General features: G+C 35.2%; 1 protein-coding gene and 1 long non-coding RNA gene across 6 annotated transcripts; both read left to right on the top strand.

The window, feature by feature from the left end:
• Window positions 1-6,647: 6,647 nt before the first annotated feature.
• Window positions 6,648-8,827, top strand: LOC110693410. Its single transcript, XR_002505589.1, has 3 exons — window positions 6,648-7,182; window positions 7,968-8,090; window positions 8,624-8,827. It is a non-coding gene; the product is annotated as an uncharacterized LOC110693410 (long non-coding RNA).
• A 70-nt stretch (window positions 8,828-8,897) lies between these two features.
• LOC110694795 lies at window positions 8,898-18,854 on the top strand. Of its 5 annotated transcripts, none has more exons than XM_021871976.1 (11): window positions 8,899-9,101; window positions 13,478-13,780; window positions 13,900-14,104; window positions 14,193-14,477; window positions 16,497-16,954; window positions 17,038-17,312; window positions 17,392-17,720; window positions 17,825-18,016; window positions 18,124-18,240; window positions 18,345-18,426; window positions 18,508-18,848. In XM_021871976.1, exons 6-11 carry the CDS (start codon window positions 17,274-17,276, stop codon window positions 18,637-18,639), a joined length of 891 nt encoding a protein of 296 aa, XP_021727668.1. In that variant the 5' UTR covers window positions 8,899-9,101; window positions 13,478-13,780; window positions 13,900-14,104; window positions 14,193-14,477; window positions 16,497-16,954; window positions 17,038-17,273; the 3' UTR covers window positions 18,640-18,848. The 5 variants fall into 5 exon arrangements, with proteins under 5 accessions (XP_021727676.1, XP_021727668.1, XP_021727658.1 ...); XM_021871966.1 differs by having other exon boundaries at window positions 13,874-14,104; XM_021871974.1 differs by lacking the exon at window positions 8,899-9,101 and adding an exon at window positions 11,185-13,306 and having other exon boundaries at window positions 13,874-14,104.
• Window positions 18,855-19,604: the final 750 nt, after the last annotated feature.

Raw genomic sequence — 19,604 nt, 5'->3', positions numbered from 1 at the left:
CGCATTCCATTATTTCCCTCACGGGGCACAAAATTCATGGAATTAACATCTTCAACATTATCATCATTTTCATGGGGAGGGGGACCTTCACTTATGGACATACATTGTTGAGAATTATGATCATAGCCTCCACATATATCACAAAACATACAACCGGGAGGCATGGCATTGTAATTAGAGGGAGAAGAAGTAGAAGGATTCATACCATGGCCTCCCTTGGGAGGAGGGGAGGAAGTATTTTGAGAACTTGATTTCATGAACTCCTCCATTTGTTTCGCCATTTTTGCCATTTGGTTGGAAAGATTTGTGATGGCATTGGTTTGCTCTACGGATTGTACCGTTCCTTTGCTAGAAGTGGCTTCCCTCTCACCTTCGTACCAATCCTCATAATTGCGCACAACATCTTCTATGATACTCTCCACTTCATCTTCCCTTTTGTTCATGATTGGGCCTCCGGCTCCGGCATCAAGGCTAGTCTTGCTTTGAGGGGAGAGTCCTCCGTAGAATGTTTGGAGAACTTGCCAATTAGGAATCCCATGGTGTGGGCATTGCCTTTGTAACTCTTTGAATCTCTCCCATGACTCACAAAGAGACGCTCCACCTCTTTGGCGGAAACTTTGAATCTTTGAGCGAGCCTCGGTGGTTTTCTTGTGATTGTAAAACCTTCCTAGGAACGCCATAGTTACCTCATTCCAAGTCGTGAGGGAACCGGGGGGGACATCCTTGTTCAACCAATGTTCTGCCGCTCTCATGAGTGAGAACGGGAACATCTTCAATCTTATGTACTCTTGGGAGACTCCGTTGATCTTGATAGTGTCACAATACTTGAGAAACTCTTTGAGATGCTCATGGGGATTCTCAAATTTCCCACCGGTTAATTGCCTCTTCTCTATCATTGAAATGAAATTAGGCTTTATCTCGATATTGTTTGCTTGGGTGGTGGGGGCTAAAATCCCACTTTGAGAGGCATAAGGTTCAGGTGCTCCAAGTTGCTTTAGTGACCTTTGATCACCCATGTTTCCTTGATCAGCCATGCTTTGTTGATTATGGTATTGGGAAAATGGGTTGGGAATTGAGCCTGTGGATGGTTCGCTCTCCTCACTTGAAGTGGGTGAAGATGGGGTAGGGGAACTTCTCACTTCCTCTTGAAGTGGGTCTTTACCTCTCTCCCTTGCTTGTCTCCTCAATTGGGCTAGAGTACGCTCTAGCTCGAGGTCTATGGACACCAAATGCCTAGAGCAATTAATCCTCCTGTGCATATACAAAGCTAAGCAGAAAGTGAGAACTGACAAGATACAGAAAAACAAAAGAATAGAAAAGAACTAGTCTCAACAAGAAAATAAACACACAATGGAAACCGTTTCCCCGGCAACGGCGCCAATTTGACAGGCGGTGTTTTAGGTCGTTACTAAGACACCTCTATCAAATGATATTTGTAGTCCTAAACATGCAACTAAAAGAGCATAGAGGCAAGTTAAGGGTCGAACACAGGGAAACGATTAAGCACCGCTATTTATCTCCTAATGTTAATCTAATTCGATCAAGAAGTATGGTGGGTAAAGTAATGACTAAAGGGGATAGAATAACAATTAAAACAAGCACTAGGGGGAAGGATCAAACATGCTATGAATTCAACGGAATTAGGCATCGGAAAATAGGTTTACATGTAACCCAAGCAACTCATACAAGGCAATATCAAGAATACTCTCTAATCACCTATCGGGATTAAGAGCTTTCCTAGCTAGCATACACTCACACTATCGTCGTAAGGCATACAAGCTAAGGTCATGCAATAATCAATCACCTAATGACTATTCCTAAGTCGCACTATCGTCACGATTTAGTTCACGTCATTCAACCACAACATGCATATGGCCATAAACATGGAGTGGCTAATAAGTATAAGCACAAGGAAGATTTAATCACAAATATTCCAAATTAACCTAGCCTAGCATACATCAAAATCAAAGCATATCTTCACCAAACCCCTAGCAACAAGAAACTACTCACTAGTCATAACTACAACTACAATCATACTAAGCAACATTATAACCAATGGAATAGTAAGAAAGATAAAGTTTTTATCAACTAAACTAACAAAGGTAGAAACTTTAATCATAAAAACAAGAGAAAATAGAGAAATGTACCAAAACCTTCATTGAAATCCAAATAAAGAGCCATACATCATTCAATCTCCAAGCTTGACCATACATCATTCAATCCAAAATAATTCTTCAAAAACTAAGAGTAAAACTAATGTTGATAGGCAATGAAAATTACACAAAAAACTATCAAGATTGTTCAATACAAAAGTGGCTAAAACAAAAAACCTAGAAAAATTCCTTAAAAGCTCTCCTCTAAGGTTTCTATGCTCAAATAATATCTCTATGATAGAATGTTGTCCCTAGTTAGCCGTTTTGCCTCCCCTTTTGTTAATTTGGGCTGAAACCGGGATTTGAATCAGCAGCAGACAGGCGCGCCCGCGCCTAACAATGGCGCGCCCGCGCTTTAAATGATGGCGCGGCCGTTCCTAGAAATGCGCGCCCGCTCCAAAGTGGGTATTTAATAGTTGGTCCAGCTCATCAACGCGCCCGCGCCTAAAGGTGGCGCGCCCGCTCCTCTGGTGGCGCGCCCGCGCCATTTGCCTGGTCTGGATTTCTTCCCGTTTTGCCCTTGTTCCTTCCATCTCCGAATCAACGGCATACACCTGCAATCATGGAACAGGAAAGCAAGGCGTAATACAACGAAAGGGGAGGGGAGCATAGACTACCTAAACCATATGAGTACACATTACGCGCCACAAAGGTGACTACCTAAACCATATGAGTACACATTACGCGCCACAAAGGTAGAATACTAGAACTAGGTGGATCATAGCAAAAACATACTAAAATGGACCGAATTATTACAAAAACTACTAGAAAAGACTGTCCTAAGAGCGACATAAATGTCACTCATCAGAGACTATACCGAAATTTACATTTGCATTCAATAATATTGCATTTTAATTTCAATTATTAGCGTTGGCATATTACTTTATACCACTAGCAAGGAAAACAGGTACTACAAACATATAAAAGCAATTAAAACAATTAAAAAAAAATCACCTCATTTGCGTCACTCATTAAACAAACAAGGTACGCAAATAAAGCAATTTTGTATTGTCTAGTCAGTCATTTGCGTCACTCCTATATAAACAAGTGACGCAAATAACAAACAAGAAGTTGATCAGACCAGCTATTTGCGTCACTCCTTTATAAAAGAGCGACGCAAATAAGAGTCATTTGCGTCACTCCTTTATAAACGAGCGACGCAAATGACTCTTATTTGCGTCGCGCCTAGGAGCGACGCAAATGACTTTTAAATCATTTGCGTCGCTCATAGAAGCGACGCAAATACAGTATAAATGAGCCTTTTTCTACTAGTGACACTACTTAAGGATGGTACAAACGGGGTTTATATGCTTTCCTAAAACTCAATGACGCCTCTTTACTTTGTAGAACCATGTCTCCCAAACAGTCATGAATTCAAATCATCCCTAAACATAAGCCCGAACTTTAAAAGGCCAAAGGCATCGAGGGGTGTACCCTACAAGACACCTTCCTGAAAATGGAGACTATTGGAGACTTAGATATTATGTGCATAAAACTTACTTCCTCCGCTTTTTATAGTGTCTCATTGGGAGTTTTAACACTATTATTCATTAGACCTACTTTGACCAATGTTTATGAATTACACATTAAAAATTAGTCTTTTGAGTACTTGTTGGAATCGTTTCAGTGAGTAGATTATTGATATTCAATTGTTATAATTTATAGTTATTGATAATTAAAGATATTATTTTTCAAAGTTTTGCATTGGCATGTGTGTCATGGCCGGGGCACGTAAAAAACTGACAGAGTACTACAATTTAAGGATACCGCTTTGATACGAAAAAGAAGAACAATGACCTATTTTTTATAATTTTTGTGAGTACAGGTTGGTAAGGAGAAATAAAGATATGATCTTGGATCAAGATCTAGTGAACAAAAGCAAGCTAAAATAATGAAACACATAATAATGATTATCTAGCAAAATGACTTGATTCACTAGTCTCGAAATCTAGAGAAATAAGGGTTTCAATTAAATCAATTACAAAGTTTGATAAAATTGATGTCTTATCACAAAGTCTAAGGCCTCGTTCACTTCACCTTATTTTTGCTAAACTAAATTATTTTTACGAAATTGAAATTATTTTTGCTAAACTTAAATTATTTTTATTGAAATGAAATTGATTTTACTGAACTGAAATAATTTTTGTTGAATTGAAATTATTTTTGTTGATTCTCTTTTATATAACTTCTTTAGAGTTACTGATTTTTACTAAAGTGAAATTACTTTTGCTGAACCGAATTATATTTGCTAAACTGAACTTATTTTTAGTGAAGTGAAACTATTTTTTTTACTGAATATTGTTATTTTAAAGTGAAGTGAACATGGCCTAAGCTTACATCATAAAATATCTTCTTTTATATAAAGATACTAGTACATGAAATAAAACCCTAAACCTCAATTATACAAAATAAAAGATTATAATTAATTACAAAATACTTCCTCCATTATTTTATTAGAGTCTTATTTCTAACATTTATTACTCACATAATAAAGAGAAATGAGACTCTAAAAAAAAAGACAGAGGAAGTAATAATTAAAAATAAAAACGACATTAACTATATCCCACAAAAGAAGAAAATCATCAAAATAAGTCACGTTACTCAAATGTTTTTCAACCCTGATCAAGTCAACATTATCAAATATAGCACAAAAATAGTGTTGATACTCCCGCAATTGGTCTTGGCTGCACTCTAGTGCAGCCAAGATAGCTACAACAAGTGAGGCACAAAACGCGCGGCCCAAATAAAAAATGAACATTTAGTTAAAAAATATGAACATGAAAAAAGAAATGAACATTTAATAACAAAAAATAAACACGTAAATAAAATGAACATTTAATACTAAAAAGTTTACATGTTATAAGGAAATGATCATTTATTAAAAATGAATCTGATTATCATATAATCATAAATTTGTTAGACCACAACCTTAAAAATGAACATTTAGGTAGAAAAATGAACACATAAAAAAAAAGAATATTCGGTAATAAAAAAGAACACGTAAAAAAATGAACATTCAGTAATAAAAAGTGAACATGTAAAAAAATGAACATTTAGTATATTACAAATGAACCTTTATCATACAACCATAAAATTGGGATCATATACATTGGAAATTCTCCAACTTAAAGGCAAATTCGTTGTAATAACATATACTTCTTCATCACTTCTTACTTGTTTCTTCACTAATTTAAAGTCTTTGTCTTCTACAAATACAATTAATTTGTACTCACTAAAATATAACAAATTATCAAAATTCATAATCATCACAACATATGTTCATAATAATTATTTAGAATGTTCATAATATATAATCAACAATACAGTAGTTAAAAATATAAATAATTATCACGCTATTTGTCATATGTGTTCATAATCAATAACAGATATGTTTGTAATGAATAACGAAACATATATATTCATAATAAATTGTTCAGATTTTCAACACTAAATGTTCAGATAATTTAACTTTCAGCGTATTATATTTTACTTTCAACCTAATAAAAATGAACATTTAGTAGTAAAAAATAAACACTTATAAAATGAACATGTAACAAAATGTTATGAACATTTAGTATATAAAAATGAACTTGATTTTCATAAAGGTTCAAATTCATTGTATATAATTATTAATGAAAAATAAAGATAAAATAAATTGTTGAAATGTGTTCATTTTTTATGCATTTAATATTCATTTTCGGTGTACGAAATGCTCATTTTGTAAGAGATGTTCATTTTTAAAGTCCTACGTGTTCTTTTTTTTTTTTGCAGAAATTATATTCAAGATCGAATGTAATTATTGAAACTCTAAAAAATTGAATATCCACCTTAAATCTAATCTTGATTCATCATAGAGAAATTAATTATTGATTTGTAACATGATTAGAAATCAAAAGAAAAAAAAAATAAAAGAAAAGGAGAGAGAGAGAAAGAGATAGAGAGAGGGGGGGAGAGAGAGAAAATAACTACAAATTAAGCAACACAATTGATATTCATTAATAATTAAGAAATTTAATTGATATTCATCACAAACTCATAATAATTTCAAACAATCAAACAATAAATCATCATGCATGATCAACGAAATCATACAAAATACAATAACAAATTGATAAAATCAAACCTCCATTGTTTTGTTTGACCTTCAACTTTCTCTCTCCTCCATTTTTTTTCTTTACACTTTGATAAAGCCAAATGATTGAATCTGAAACTCATAGATTTAGAAAGTTTGTCCGTTACAAATAATTTGGCTTTATCAAAGTTCGAATTGGAAATAATTTGTCCGTTACAAATAAATATCCATCTGCGTAGAAAAGTAGTATTTTTAACGGTCGGTAAGGTGTCCGTTACAAATAAATACTTATTCGTAACGTGCATCTTTCTGTCCATTACGAATAAATATTTATTTGTAACGGACACCTTACTGGTCGTTACAAACACTAAATTATTCGTAACGGACATTTTCTGTCTATTACAAATAGTAAAGTCAAAACGTGATTAACCTACTTATTTGTAATGGACATAAAATATCCGTTACGAGTAAAAGTTGGAATTTTTTTTTTATTTTTATTTTGCACAGATTCAAATCTAACCCTAAATTATTTCCAATTCCCCCTATTAAATCCGTTTTGCGTGTCGTCCCTCATTCACTTTTCCTCATTGAAGCCTAGATTTGTTCCCCGTTGAAGCGCAATCTCTTCTCCGGTGCCTTCTCCGTCGCCGGTCACCGTCCCTTCTCTCGCCTTTTCGTCTCTTTCTCCATGTTCCCCATTGAAGCGCAATCTCAGCCTTTTCGTCTCTTTCTCCCTTCTCTCGCCGGTCCTCTCTTTCTGGTTTGTCCGTCGCCGGTCTTGGGATTGTTGGGCCTGTGTGTGCCGAAAATTGTAGGCTGCCTGGTTTATCAAAGGAACTCCGGTGGGTGGTGGTTTGTTGGGTGGTGGAAATTGGAGAAGCTTTGTTTAGGGCGGTGAAATTTGAATGCTGATGTCGGATGCCCTAAATTGAAGACAGTTGGCTTGAAATGTCACAGGTGATTTTCTGAATTTCTATCAATTTCATTTGCATGTTCTTGAATTTTAATTTTAGCTTTAATTGTTTAGAACTGAAACCGTATTGTTGGGATTATAGATACAATGCTATGATTTTTTTTACTAGTCTCAGATGTCACTTTAAGCTGCAAAATCAGCCCTCTTAGAGATCAAACTTTGTGATTTTCAAAAATAATATTACCATCGAATTACTTTTTTTTTACTAGTCTCATATGTCGCTTTAAGCTGCAAAATCAGCCTTCTTAGAGATCAAACTTTGAGAATATGCAAATTATAGTGTTACAAATATGATTTACGAGTAATTTTTTTTTTAAAAAAAAAAATGTTTGCATAATGTTGGAGTTAGCTTTGAGATCATTGATGGACATAATTAGGTATGTAAATTCGACATAGTGAGAGTTAGGTATTCCCTATTCAATGTAATCTTGACTCTTGAGAGATGTTATCGTTGGTGTTTCGTGCTGGACTAATTACAACTTCAATCTGGTCTCTGTTCATCGCAACTTGCAAAGAATGTTTCATTTATGGAGGAGATGAGCCCACTGAAGACTAAGTAATTAACTTGTGTTGAATTTACTGTCCTAGATCAACAAGTAGGTTGCTAGAGTTCTAAAATCCAAATTTTGATAACATGTTTTGTTATATTATTTGGATCCCATCTTTGTAATACGATGATTAATGTTCTCTAATTCAAGGTCTTTTCATACTTGGCGATGGTCATGTGAACAGTTTCCTGATAGATTTCTGAACTGTTTATGTTATGCAGGTGCCAAATACTATTTAGGAATCAGGAATCGAAGATCACTCAATAGGAAGCTCATCATAAATTCATCAGACTTGCTGATGTTGGATGCCCTAAATTGAAGACAGTTGGCTTAAAATGTCACAGGTGATTTTTTGAATTTCTATCAATTTCATTTGCATGTTCTTGAATTTTAATTTTTGCTTTAATTGTTTAGAACTGAAACCGTATTGTTAAGATTATAGATACAATGCTATGAATTTTATTTTTTTTATTTTTTATTTTTTATTTTTCGTGTGGGGAGCTTCTATGATGTTTGTTTGAGCTAACTAATATTCTAGCTTCAATTGTGTTAAGCTTTTTACTATTTGTTTCTAAGCCTTTGTGTACCTGGCCTCTTAGGTAGTTTGTATAGTTTGTATAGTTGGATTATTATTTTTTTTTATGTTCTTTAAAGTAGTATAATAAATTCATAATTTTGAAAGCATTAGTAGCTAGAATCTTGTAGCTTACTATTTCTGGCCTTCAAATCATTTTAGCAATATCAATTCACAGTTTTTCTCAAATTTAAATATGTTGGATTATCCTACTAACAAAGTCTCCCACAATTTTTCTCTAAAGTTCTAATCTTTCATTGCTCTTTCGAATTCAACTAATAAAGTTCTAATCTTTCATTGCAGTAGGGGTTATCCTGAACTCTTTCTCCCTCGCAAGTTCCTCGTTTCCCCCTCGCAACTCCGGTGGGTGGTGGTTTCTTGCGATTTTTTCCGGCATGTGAAGAACTTAAGGTAATAAGTTTACTTTACTCAAAGTAATAAGTTTTATTTTTTTCCGAGCCTTAATTTTTAGAAAAATTAAATCTGTTAAGGTTTTCATATAATTTTTTTGGTAGTGAGGTGAAGAACAGTTGAATTTTTTTCTAGTTCAATCATTTTTTGATTATTTTTCAGTTGAATTTTTTAATTAATTTTTTAATTATTTCTGTTCTTTTTGAACATGAAGTTTTAGTTTTCAATTCATTTTTTTTGCTATAATTGGGGAGAGTGATGCTGAAAACACTGAAATATTGTTTGCAGGAACCGTGTGGCAGTAATGAGTCTTGGATAACCAGTTTAGTGAAGTCAGGACAAGCTCCGGCGCCTTTATCAGCAAGGCAAGGTCTGTTTTTAGTCTTAATTTTCGGCATTTTTGATGTGGTGTAGTGTATTTTGTTGATTGAAATTGTTTTGTCTTAAACTTTTAACGATGATTTGTTTAGCTAAGAGAATTGAAATTAAACTAAGATTGATTGTGTATTAGATTATGTGATTAGCGTAGAAATTTTGAATCCAAGGGATGATGAAGAATGAGTGTGTTAATTAGGTGTGTTAAATGAAGAATTAGTGTTACTATGTAAGAGGATAGGAAATGGAGGTTTTTGTGACGAATTCCTAAGAATTAGAGGTAGAGGTGAATATTTTTCTCGCATTTGGAAAATTAAAAAGTATGTTTTACTTTATATAGATACTTTTAGTGTATAGTTTCATGGTTGGTCTATTTTATTGTATGTGCATAATTTATTTGCATCAAATATCAAATTTTCTTTGTTAGGTAAATAACTCATGTTTATGTGTTTGGTTACTTTTATTTGACATGATAGATCTTGAATGTGTTAATATTTATTATGCATTATATCTTCATATGCCTAGATACCCGTTCAAGATTTACTCGTTAGGAGTAATCTTGAATAGTCCCCTTTTGAGACTGTTCTTGGAATTGTATTCTCACTTAGGATGCAAATGGTTGCTTGTTTTTCGGAAGTAAAGGTAATTTTGTGTTAGCATTCCCTAATGTGTTCTCGGGGTACATATGTAATAAAGAAATTAATTACATCGTGTACTTTGAGAACCATAGGGAAATGCTGCCGAAATTTCCTTAGGGCCGAAAAATGGTCAACCATTTGCTAGTGAGAATACACTTCCAAGGATGGGTTAGTTTGGAGCGATAAGGACCTTTGGAATCATGCATTTAGAATGTGTTGATATGTGATGTTGAATATAATTTGTTTCTTGGTTTTTAATCATACATTTTTAGAAATGGACCGTCATTGGATGTATAATGGTTCTCGAACCACACCAGAATACTTAGCCGGGGTCAACGAGTTCTGTAGAATCGCAGTGCAACACCAATGGAGTACACTCGTTGAACAAAGGCTAACCAAAGCAAGACCTGTTTTCTGTCCTTGTCGTGATTGTAACAATGTTAAGAGGTGGGAAGACATTAAGAAAATAGAGGACCATTTGATTATTCGTGGTTTATGCCAGACTACAGTATTTGGTATTGGCATGGTGAAAAATTTCCTCCCGCGGATAATTCTTCTATTAACGACAATGAAGCTGATGAGAGAGAGCCGAATGGTTTTGATGATAATGAAGTGGGTTTTAATGATGACATGGAGGAAGACAAGATAGAAGAGATGATAGACGGGTTAGGCGATCATGGTCATGAAGATTCTCATATATATGAGGATGTGTCGAAAGCAGATGAGACACCATTGTATCCTGGTTGTTCTAAGTATTCCAAGCTTTCTGGGATTTTAACTTTATATAACTTGAAAGCGAAGAGCGGGTGGACCAACACTAGTTTCACTTTGTTGTTAGAAACCCTCTCTGATATGTTTTCCAGAAGGAAATGACATTCCTAATTCGATCGACTTAATATGCGAAGAAGTTGATGCGTCCATTGGGTTTAGAGTACACCAAGATCCATGCATGTCCTAATGATTGTGTGCTATATCGAAAGGAGAATGCAAAATTGGATGCTTGCCCAAAGTGTGGTGTGTCACGATACAAGCAAGAGGGCTTAAATAAGGATCCCTTGAAGTGGACACCAGCTAAGGTAGTATGGTATCTTCCTATAATACCAAGGTTGAAGCGCCTGTTCTCAATTAAGGATGAAGCAAAGAAGTTGGTTTGGCATGAAAATGAGAGGAAGAAGGATGGGTTGATCAGACACCCAGCTGATTTGTTGCAATGGAAACACATTGACAAAACATTTCCAGAATTCGGGAAGGAGCCGAGGAACATAAGACTGGCATTAAGTACGGATGGAATGAATCCATTTAGCACTCTTAGTAATCAACATAGTACATGGCATGTTCTTCTGTCAATATACAACCTACCTCCTTGGTTGTGCATGAAGCGCAAGTACATCATGTTATCACTTCTAATCCCAGGTCCTAAACAACCTGGCCATGAGATAGATTTTTATTTGGAGCCCCTTATTGACGATTTGAAACTGTTGTGGGATGAAGGTGTTGTGACATTTGATGCTCTTTCGGGTACAAATTTCAGATTAAGAGCCATAGTGTTTTGTACTATTAATAACTTTCCTGCATATGGAAATTTATCAAGGTACAAAGTCAGAGGACAAAAACCATGCCCTATTTGTGAGGATGACATGCAAATTACACGCTTGAAGCATTAGGGGAAGAATGTGTACATGCATACCAGACGATCACTTCGTCGAAATCACCCATACAGGAAGATGAGACAACAATTCGACGGGCATGTTGAGAAGGGAGTGAGTCGTGAGCCATCGACAGGAATTGAAGTGTATGAGAAAATTAAAAATGTTAAGACAATCTTCAGTAAGATGCACAGAGAGATACCGAAGAAGGGTGTGTTGTGGAAAAAAGTGTCTAAGTTGTGGGATCTGCCTTATTGGAAGCACTTATCGGTTCGACATTGTCTTGATGTTATGCACATTGAAAAAAATGTTTGTGAGGCAGTAATTGGGACTTGTTGAATATCAAAGGGAAGATAAAGGATGGTGTTAATGTGCGTAGATACATGAAGGAAGCCAAAATTCGACCTAAGTTATGGGCTGAGGAAAATGAAGCAACGAAAAAAGCATTTTTGCCCCATGCGTGTTATACATTGTCTAGAGAAGAAAAAAGGATCTTTTGTGAGTGTTTGAAAGGAATCAAGGTGCCGACAGGGTATTCGTCGAACATAAGGCGTTTTGTTTCTACTCTTGATAAGAAAGTTGTTGGTATGAAGTCCCATGATTGTCATGTGATGATGCAAGTGTTCATGCCAATTGCACTCCGAGGCCTTTTGCCAAAACATGTTAGGCATGCTATTGTGAAGCTTTGCTTGTTTTTCAATGCAATTTGCAGTAAGGTGATAGATCCAAAAACACTCGATGATATGGAATATGATATTGTTGAAACATTATGCAAATTCGAGATGTATTTTCCTCCTTTCTTTTTTGACATAATGACTCACCTTGTTATGCACTTGCCTCGTGAGATAAAGGAGTGCGGTCCTGTATTTATGCGTTGGATGTACCCTTATGAGAGGAAAATGGGTACTTTGGCAGATAAGGCAAAGAACAGAGCAAATCCTGAAGGGAGCATCGTGAAAGGGTTCATAGCAGAGGAAGCAGGGAACTATTGTTCAGTGTTTTTAGCTAAGGCTAAAGAAATTGGGATTCCGACTTCTCGTCACGAGGGAAGACTTCAAGGAAAGGGTACAGTAGGTCGGAAATTGGTTAAACCTCCACTTGATTGATATAAGAAAGCCAACCGATTTGTGCTACAAAACCTATCTGCAGTTCATCCATATATTGAAAAACATCTTCATGAGTTGAAAAATCACAATCCCAGGATCAGCTCCTATGCGTTGATGTAGGAGCATAATCGCCACTTTGTTGAGTGGTTTGAAGGCCAAGTGAAGCTTGAATTGAGTAGAGATGAGAATGTTTCTGAAACGATCAAGTGGCTTTCACGAGGTCCACAACCACTTGTGTATACTTATGAGGGTTACGATATCAATGGATTTACTTTTGCCACTTGTCGTCAAGATGAAAAAAGTGTGCAACAAAATAGTGGTGTTGTCGTGGTTGCATCTTCTACTGAATACTCAAGTTCTAGGGATACAAGGCCAGTTGAAGCTACACAGGCATATTACGGTGTCATTCAAGAAATCTGGGAGTTGGATTATGTTGATTTCACAATTCCTTTATTTCGTTACACATGGGCTGATAACCGTCGTGGTATGAAAACCGATGAGTTATTTGGATTCACCTTGTTTGACTCTAGTCGTTATACTGATGGTGAAAAGCCTTTTGTATTAGCCTCACAATCGAAACAAGTATTCTACATCAAGGATAATATAGATCCGCAATGACATGTTGTAGTTGAAGGCAAGAGAAAAATTGTGGGTGTGGAAGATGTTGTGGATGAAGAAGAGTATGACCAATTTGATGACATCCTGCCTATAACAATGGGAGTGAAACCTCTACAAGAAGGGGAAGATATTGTTGATGATGTAGAGTATGATCGTGAGGAAGGGTTAGTGGTTCCTATAACTACAACCAAGGTTTGTGTTATTGTATTCCTTTAACAATAGTATTTTTTTGCAATTAATATTGAATTTATTAAATTGGTATATATCTAAATCATTAATTTCTTTATTGTATAGTATTTACATTAATATGATTTTATTGTTATGATTTTGATTCTATTCTTGTTAATTTCATTCTTTGTGTAGGTGTAGGCATACTACAATGGAAGAAAACAGAGATGATCATATGGACAGGAACAATCTAGTGACATGGATGCCTCCACTTCCCAAGTAAAATCTTCTACAAAAAAGGGACGAGGCCCATCTAGATCAGTCTAAACAACTACACCCATGTTCCTTGAATTTGATGAGTTTGACATGCCTATTGGAAAGTGGGAATCTGCTTATGGGAAGCAAATTGGTAATTGTGCTCAAAGAGTTAACATTAATGTGAAGGGAATTCCGAAGTATGATAAAGTTCAAAAGCAAAACTTGTGGGAGGAGAGTAAGGTAATTACGATATAAATATGGTTTATTGCTCTAAATTTAATGATACTTATAATTAGTTATGAATATTAACATTCTCTAATTTTGTAACGGAAGTTCCACATTGATGATCCCAAGGGTAGTAAAGAGAAGAAGTTCCACGAAGCTGTTGGTGCTAGATTTAGGAAGCACAAGTCTTGGTTAGTTTCACGATTCATTACTAAGGAAACTGCACCTCCGCTTGACTCACCAAGTGCAAACATTAAGCCCTGGGAGCTTTATGAAGGTTACATCACAGAAGAGCAATGGAAAGAGTTTGAGACATATTGCAATATAAATGAATTTAAGGTGTGTAAGATATTATGAAAGTATTTTTCACATATATACTTTATTTCAACTACAATACTACTTACAATAGCTTTCCATTTTGTAATAGGCTCTGAGTGAGAAAGGCAAGGAAAATGCAAAGAATAATAAGCATCGCCACCATCTAGGCTCCAAGAGTTATGAGAGGGATCGAGTTGATTGGACTAAGACCAATAGAATTCCAGCAGAATCTTCAACCTCAAGCACCACAGAGTCCACGACAAGACGTGTAATGAGTGAAAAGCTTAAAAATCGGTCTCTTTATTGGATTTTGGCCCGTAAAACTCGTAATGCAGATGGATCGTGGGCTATAGACCCGAAGAATGCCGAAACCCAGTAAATAGCCAATGCTATTGTAAGTGTTGTTCTAATTAACCAAGTATATTTTTTTTCAGTTACTTGTTTATACTTTTGAGTTGATCAGTGATCAGGCCTTTTTTGTTTATTGCTCATTTCCTGCATTGTTTAATGGGAGGCCTTTTTTGTTTATTGCTCATTACTTGCTTCGTGCGTTGTTTAATGGGATTTGCTAAAATTGAGGCCTTTTTCGATCAGTTCTAATCAGTCCCAATCTGTTATGATCCGTTCCGATTAGTTCTGAAATTACAGTTCTGACCAGTTCCAATCAGTTCTGATTAGTTCTAATCCGTTCCGGTAAGTTCTGAAATTTCAGTTCTGATCAATTCCGATCAGTTCTGAAATTTCAGTTCCGATCATTTCTGAAATTTCGGTTCTGATAAGTTCTGATCAGTTCCAATCAGTTCTGAAATTTCAGTTCTGATCAGTTCCGATCAGTTCTGATCAGTTCTGAAATTTCAGTTATGATCAGTTCTGAACAGTTCCGGTAATGAGCGAGCTAGTTCTGTTATTTAGATGCTTACCTCTATTTTAAATTTTGTTTTTCATCAGAAGTGCGGTGCTGAACTCTTGATGATATTAAATAATTAGGATAGCTAAGAGAATTTGTCCTTGCCTTTTTCTGTATGCATGGTTAAGTAATTTATGCAATTAAGATAGCCTTGATTGTTGTTGCTTGCTTAGTTGTTGTTGTGACCGTTGTGACCCCTTCACCATCTCAATTAGTTGATGAAGGCCTTATCATCCAATTTTCCAATTGTTGAACATAATGGGGGTACATATTATCTAAATTTCTTTACTTGCATGAATTATCATCTGGGATATTGGCAGTAGAAGATTGAGCGCAAAGTTGTCTACAAACTAAAAGTTGTAAGAAGGTCCTTTATAAGCACTTTACTGTACAAGCAATTGCATTTTTAAACAGGCCCACAATGTACATTGATTTCCATTTCCATGTGCACACTTTTTTTTTTTTATGTTTTCATATTATACAGATTGCGCTTGTACTTGACTGTATTATACACTCATATTGGTGTTGTACATTGAGATTATTATATAATAATTTCTATCCCCTACTTTCTGTCCTGGCTCTTGTTTGCACTCTTCTTCTTTGTTTCTCCTTATTTGATTACTTACTTCTACTATATTCTCTGTTTTCCCTATGTTCCCCTCTGTCCCTAATCTGAATGTGGCTCACCATGTCGTAGTAGTGGTAAGTATCTGTCTTTGTGCAAATAATCAAGTCCAGCAATCATGTCATAAGCTCTTCTGAAATTTCAGTTCCGATCAGTTCTGAAATTTCAATTCTGATCAGTTTTGATCAGTTCTGAAATTTTAGTTCCGATCAGTTCTGAAATTTCAGTTCTGATCAGTTCCGATCAGTTCTGAAATTTCAGTTCCGATCAGTTCTGAAATTTCAGTTCCAATCAGTTCTGAAATTTCAGTTCCGATCAATTCTGAAATTTCAGTTCCAATCAGTTCTGAAATTTCAGTTCTGATCAGTTCTGAAATTTCAGTTCTGATCACTTCCGACCAGTTCTGAAATTTCAGTTCCGATCAGTTCTGAAATTTCAGTTCTGATCAGTTCCGATCACTGAAATTTCAGTTCCTATCAGTTATGAAATTTCAGTTCCAATCAGTTCTGAAATTTCAGTTCTGAACAATTCCGATCAGTTCTGAAATTTCAGTTCCGATCAGTTCTGAAATTTCAGTTCCGACCAGTTCTGAAATTTCAGTTCCGATCAGTTCTGAAATTTCAGTTCTGATCACTTCCGATTAGTTCTGAAATTTCAGTTCCAATCACTTTCGATCAGTTCTGAAATTTCAGTTCTGATTAGTTCCGAACACTTGAATTTCAATTCCGATCAATTCTGAAATTTCAGTTCTGATCAGTTCCGATCAGTTCTGTTCATTTCTATGCTATATATGCTGTAGGCTACAAGTCTATTTATGGATATCATTTTTTTTCAATTCAGGTTCTTGTTCTGCCATATCTTATATATGTTTTTTTTAATAGTTGGAAAACTTGCAAAAGAATGATGAAGGAAACAATTCAAGTGATGGTATTGGTATGGATGCCCTTGACAAGGCTTTAGGAAAAAGGGATCACCGCGGGCATGTAAAAGCACTAGGAAGGTGTGGGGTTGGAGTTAGGAAGGTGTGGGGTTGGAGTTAGTCACACACAAGTATTTGGGAAGGGATACAAAAAGGGTAAATCATTCGGCCAAGGTGGATGCTCATTAGAAGAGTTAGAATCAATGAAAGCTACCCTAACTCAAGAATTTGAGGCGAGGCTAGAAGAAAAGGTTAAAGAGAAGCTTCAAGAGAGGATTGAAGAGAGGATCGAAGAGAGGATCGAAGGTGAAATCTTATCTCGCCAATTTACTACCACAGATGACCGGTGACGTGGAGGCATTTCAAGGAATGCAAGTGATGACGAACATGGAGGCAACACAAAGCCCTCGTGTAATAGAGGTATATGTCTTTAACTAATACTAAAGATATGACTTTACATGGTTAACATTAATAATATTGATCGAGTTTTTTGTAATATGTAGGTAGCCACTAAATGTCGCCTAGCATTGAAAGATGAGTACAATCAAAATTTAGTGGTTGTGGCAGATGGAACGGTATATCCTGTTACCGGTGAAGTTACTCACAACCTGAAGATGTTACCTGATCATTACAGGGTTACTGTGGACAACCCTTATCCCGACTGTGCCCTCCTCGATATACCGGTACCGTCTCTCGATGGTGTGACTAAGTTGGGAAAAGCCAAGTCTTCCTTTGTACTATGGCCTATAGACATGGTTTTTTTTTTTTTGAAGAAGAGGTATATTCTCCTACTATTAACATTAAATCCCATCATTTTTGTATACTTTATCTAGACTAATATTCACCTATTTGTAAAGGTTTCACCATCGCCCAAAAAGAAGCATAGATCTCGCCAAAGCAAAGAAGGGGACGATAGTTGTGGTGTGAAATCAAGGCAATCTACCATCAAACCCACAAAATTCCTACCACTTGAAGATAAAATTGTCGATACTTTTGGCGAGGGGTGTGAGTTGTTGTATTGGTTAATGAATTTTGATGATGCAAAGTATGATACAACATCGGTACTTTTAAAGGCCTCAATGTTTAATTTTGATAGCGACAAACAGATTTGGGTAACCGCTACCGATGTACGTGAATTTCTAAGAGGATCGTGGGCTAATGTTTCATTGATTCATGTTTATATCATGTAGCTTACTTAATCTTCCTTTAATTTGGTTCTTATATTCACTATAGTAATATTTTTAATGGTATAATGCTGAATTTTTTGTTTTCTATGTCTTTATCATGTAGGTATTTAGTAGACAACTTCATCGACCTTTTCAACAGGACTGAGATCACATTCTTTTGTCCTCAACTCATTTTTGAATCTTCAATTGAGAATGATTACCTTGAAACTTATACATATGTGAAGAATACATTTTTGCATGAAGTAAGAAAGACGGGTAAACGTTGCAAATTCATCGTGGCTCCATATGTCGCAAGGTTCGAAATATGTTTTTTATATTGCCACTAAACTTAATCATATAAATGATATGTTTTTCACCCATTTTCCAATACTCTAACTTATGTTTTTCTCTTAAATGATGTAGTGGTCATTGGGTTCTTGTGGTGGTCAATCTACAATTAGGTTTAGCTTATGAGTTTGACTCTATGAAGCTACCTAAAGAAAATCCACGAAAATTGAAAATTGCCAAGATTATGATGACGTGAGCCACAACCTTGAAATTATGCCCTAGTTTCTATATCATTTTTGTATGTGGTGTTGTAGATTATTTTGTTCTAAGTGTTAGAATATATATTATTTTTGTAGGGCTTATAAAGTATATCAGGCGAATCTCACAGGGAGTGAATTGAAATCACAAAGGCAAAAATTGAAATTCATACAAATGGAGGTAAATACACTACTCACCCCATATTGTTATACATTGTTCACTTTGAAAACAAAATTTTTAACTATTTGTTATATATACTAGTGTGCTCAACAACAAGGAGGAGTTGAATGTGGCTACTACATTATGAGATACATGTATGAGATTGTTACTTCTCACTTGGAGTGCAAAGGTGTCATAGAAGAGGTTAGTAGTTTTTTTTTTTGCAAATTTTGAAACCTTTTTAGCTCTATACGCTCCCAAGAGTAAGATAATGGTCAATTGTTATTGATTTCAATTCATAAAAATCAAATATAAGGTAATTAAGGATTTTTAGTGTTATATTGTGTTAATTTGAACACATACTTGAAAGATGGGAAAGGTAGAAGTCCCTTAGATAATTTTGAAGCATTTTTGGCTCTATACGCTCCCAAGAGTGAGATAATGGTCAATTTTCATTGATTTCAATTCATAGAAACAAAAATATAAGGTAACTAAGGAAGTTTAGTGTTATATTGTGTTAATTTGAACCAATACATGAAAGATGGGAAAGGTAGAAGTCCCTTAGGCAATTTTGAAGCCTTTTTGGCTCTATACGCTCCTTAAAGTGAGTAAATGGTCAATTTTCATTGATTTTAATTCATAGAAACCAAAATATAAGGTAATTAAGGATGTTATGTGTTATATTATGTTAATTTGAACAAATACTTGAAAGATGGGAAACGTAGAAGTCCCTTAGACAATTTTGAAGCGTTTTTGGCTCTATACGCTCCCAAGAGTGAGATAGTGGTCAATTTTCATTGATTTCAATTCATAAAAACCAAAATATAAGGTAATTAAGGATGTTATGTGTTTTATTGTGTTAATTTGAACAAATACTTGAAAGATGGGAAAGGTAGAAGTCCCTTAGGAAATTTTGAAGCGTTTTTGGCTCTATACACTCCCAGAGTGAGATAATAGTCAATTTTCATTGATTTCAATTCATAGAAACCAAAATATAAGGTAATTAAGGATGTTTAGGGTTATATTGTGTTAATTCACCAATACATGAAAGATGGGAAAGGTAGAAGTCCCTTAGGCAATTTTGAAGCCTTTTTGGCTCTATACGCTCCTAAAAGTGAGTAAATGGTCAATTTTCATTGATTTCAATTCATAGAAACCAAAATATAAGGTAATTAAGGTTTTATGTGTTATATTGTGTT

This window comes from Chenopodium quinoa, unplaced genomic scaffold, assembly GCF_001683475.1.
Source record: "Chenopodium quinoa cultivar QQ74 unplaced genomic scaffold, ASM168347v1, whole genome shotgun sequence".
NCBI classification, from domain to species: Eukaryota; Viridiplantae; Streptophyta; class Magnoliopsida; order Caryophyllales; family Amaranthaceae; genus Chenopodium; species Chenopodium quinoa.
The sequence above is the reverse complement of the archived record's forward strand: the minus strand, read 5'-3'. Positions and strand labels throughout refer to the sequence as shown.

What these genes read in the sequence shown, in the direction of transcription:
- LOC110694795 (XM_021871976.1), top strand. Translation starts at nt 17,274, where the DNA reads ATGGCCTATAGACATGGTTTTTTTTTTTTTGAAGAAGAG. An exon ending in TTGATTCATGTTTATATCAT is followed by an intron (nt 17,721 to 17,824) that starts GTAGCTTACTTA and finishes TTTATCATGTAG; the next exon opens with GTATTTAGTAGACAACTTCA. An exon ending in TGAAATTCATACAAATGGAG is followed by an intron (nt 18,427 to 18,507) that starts GTAAATACACTA and finishes TATATATACTAG; the next exon opens with TGTGCTCAACAACAAGGAGG.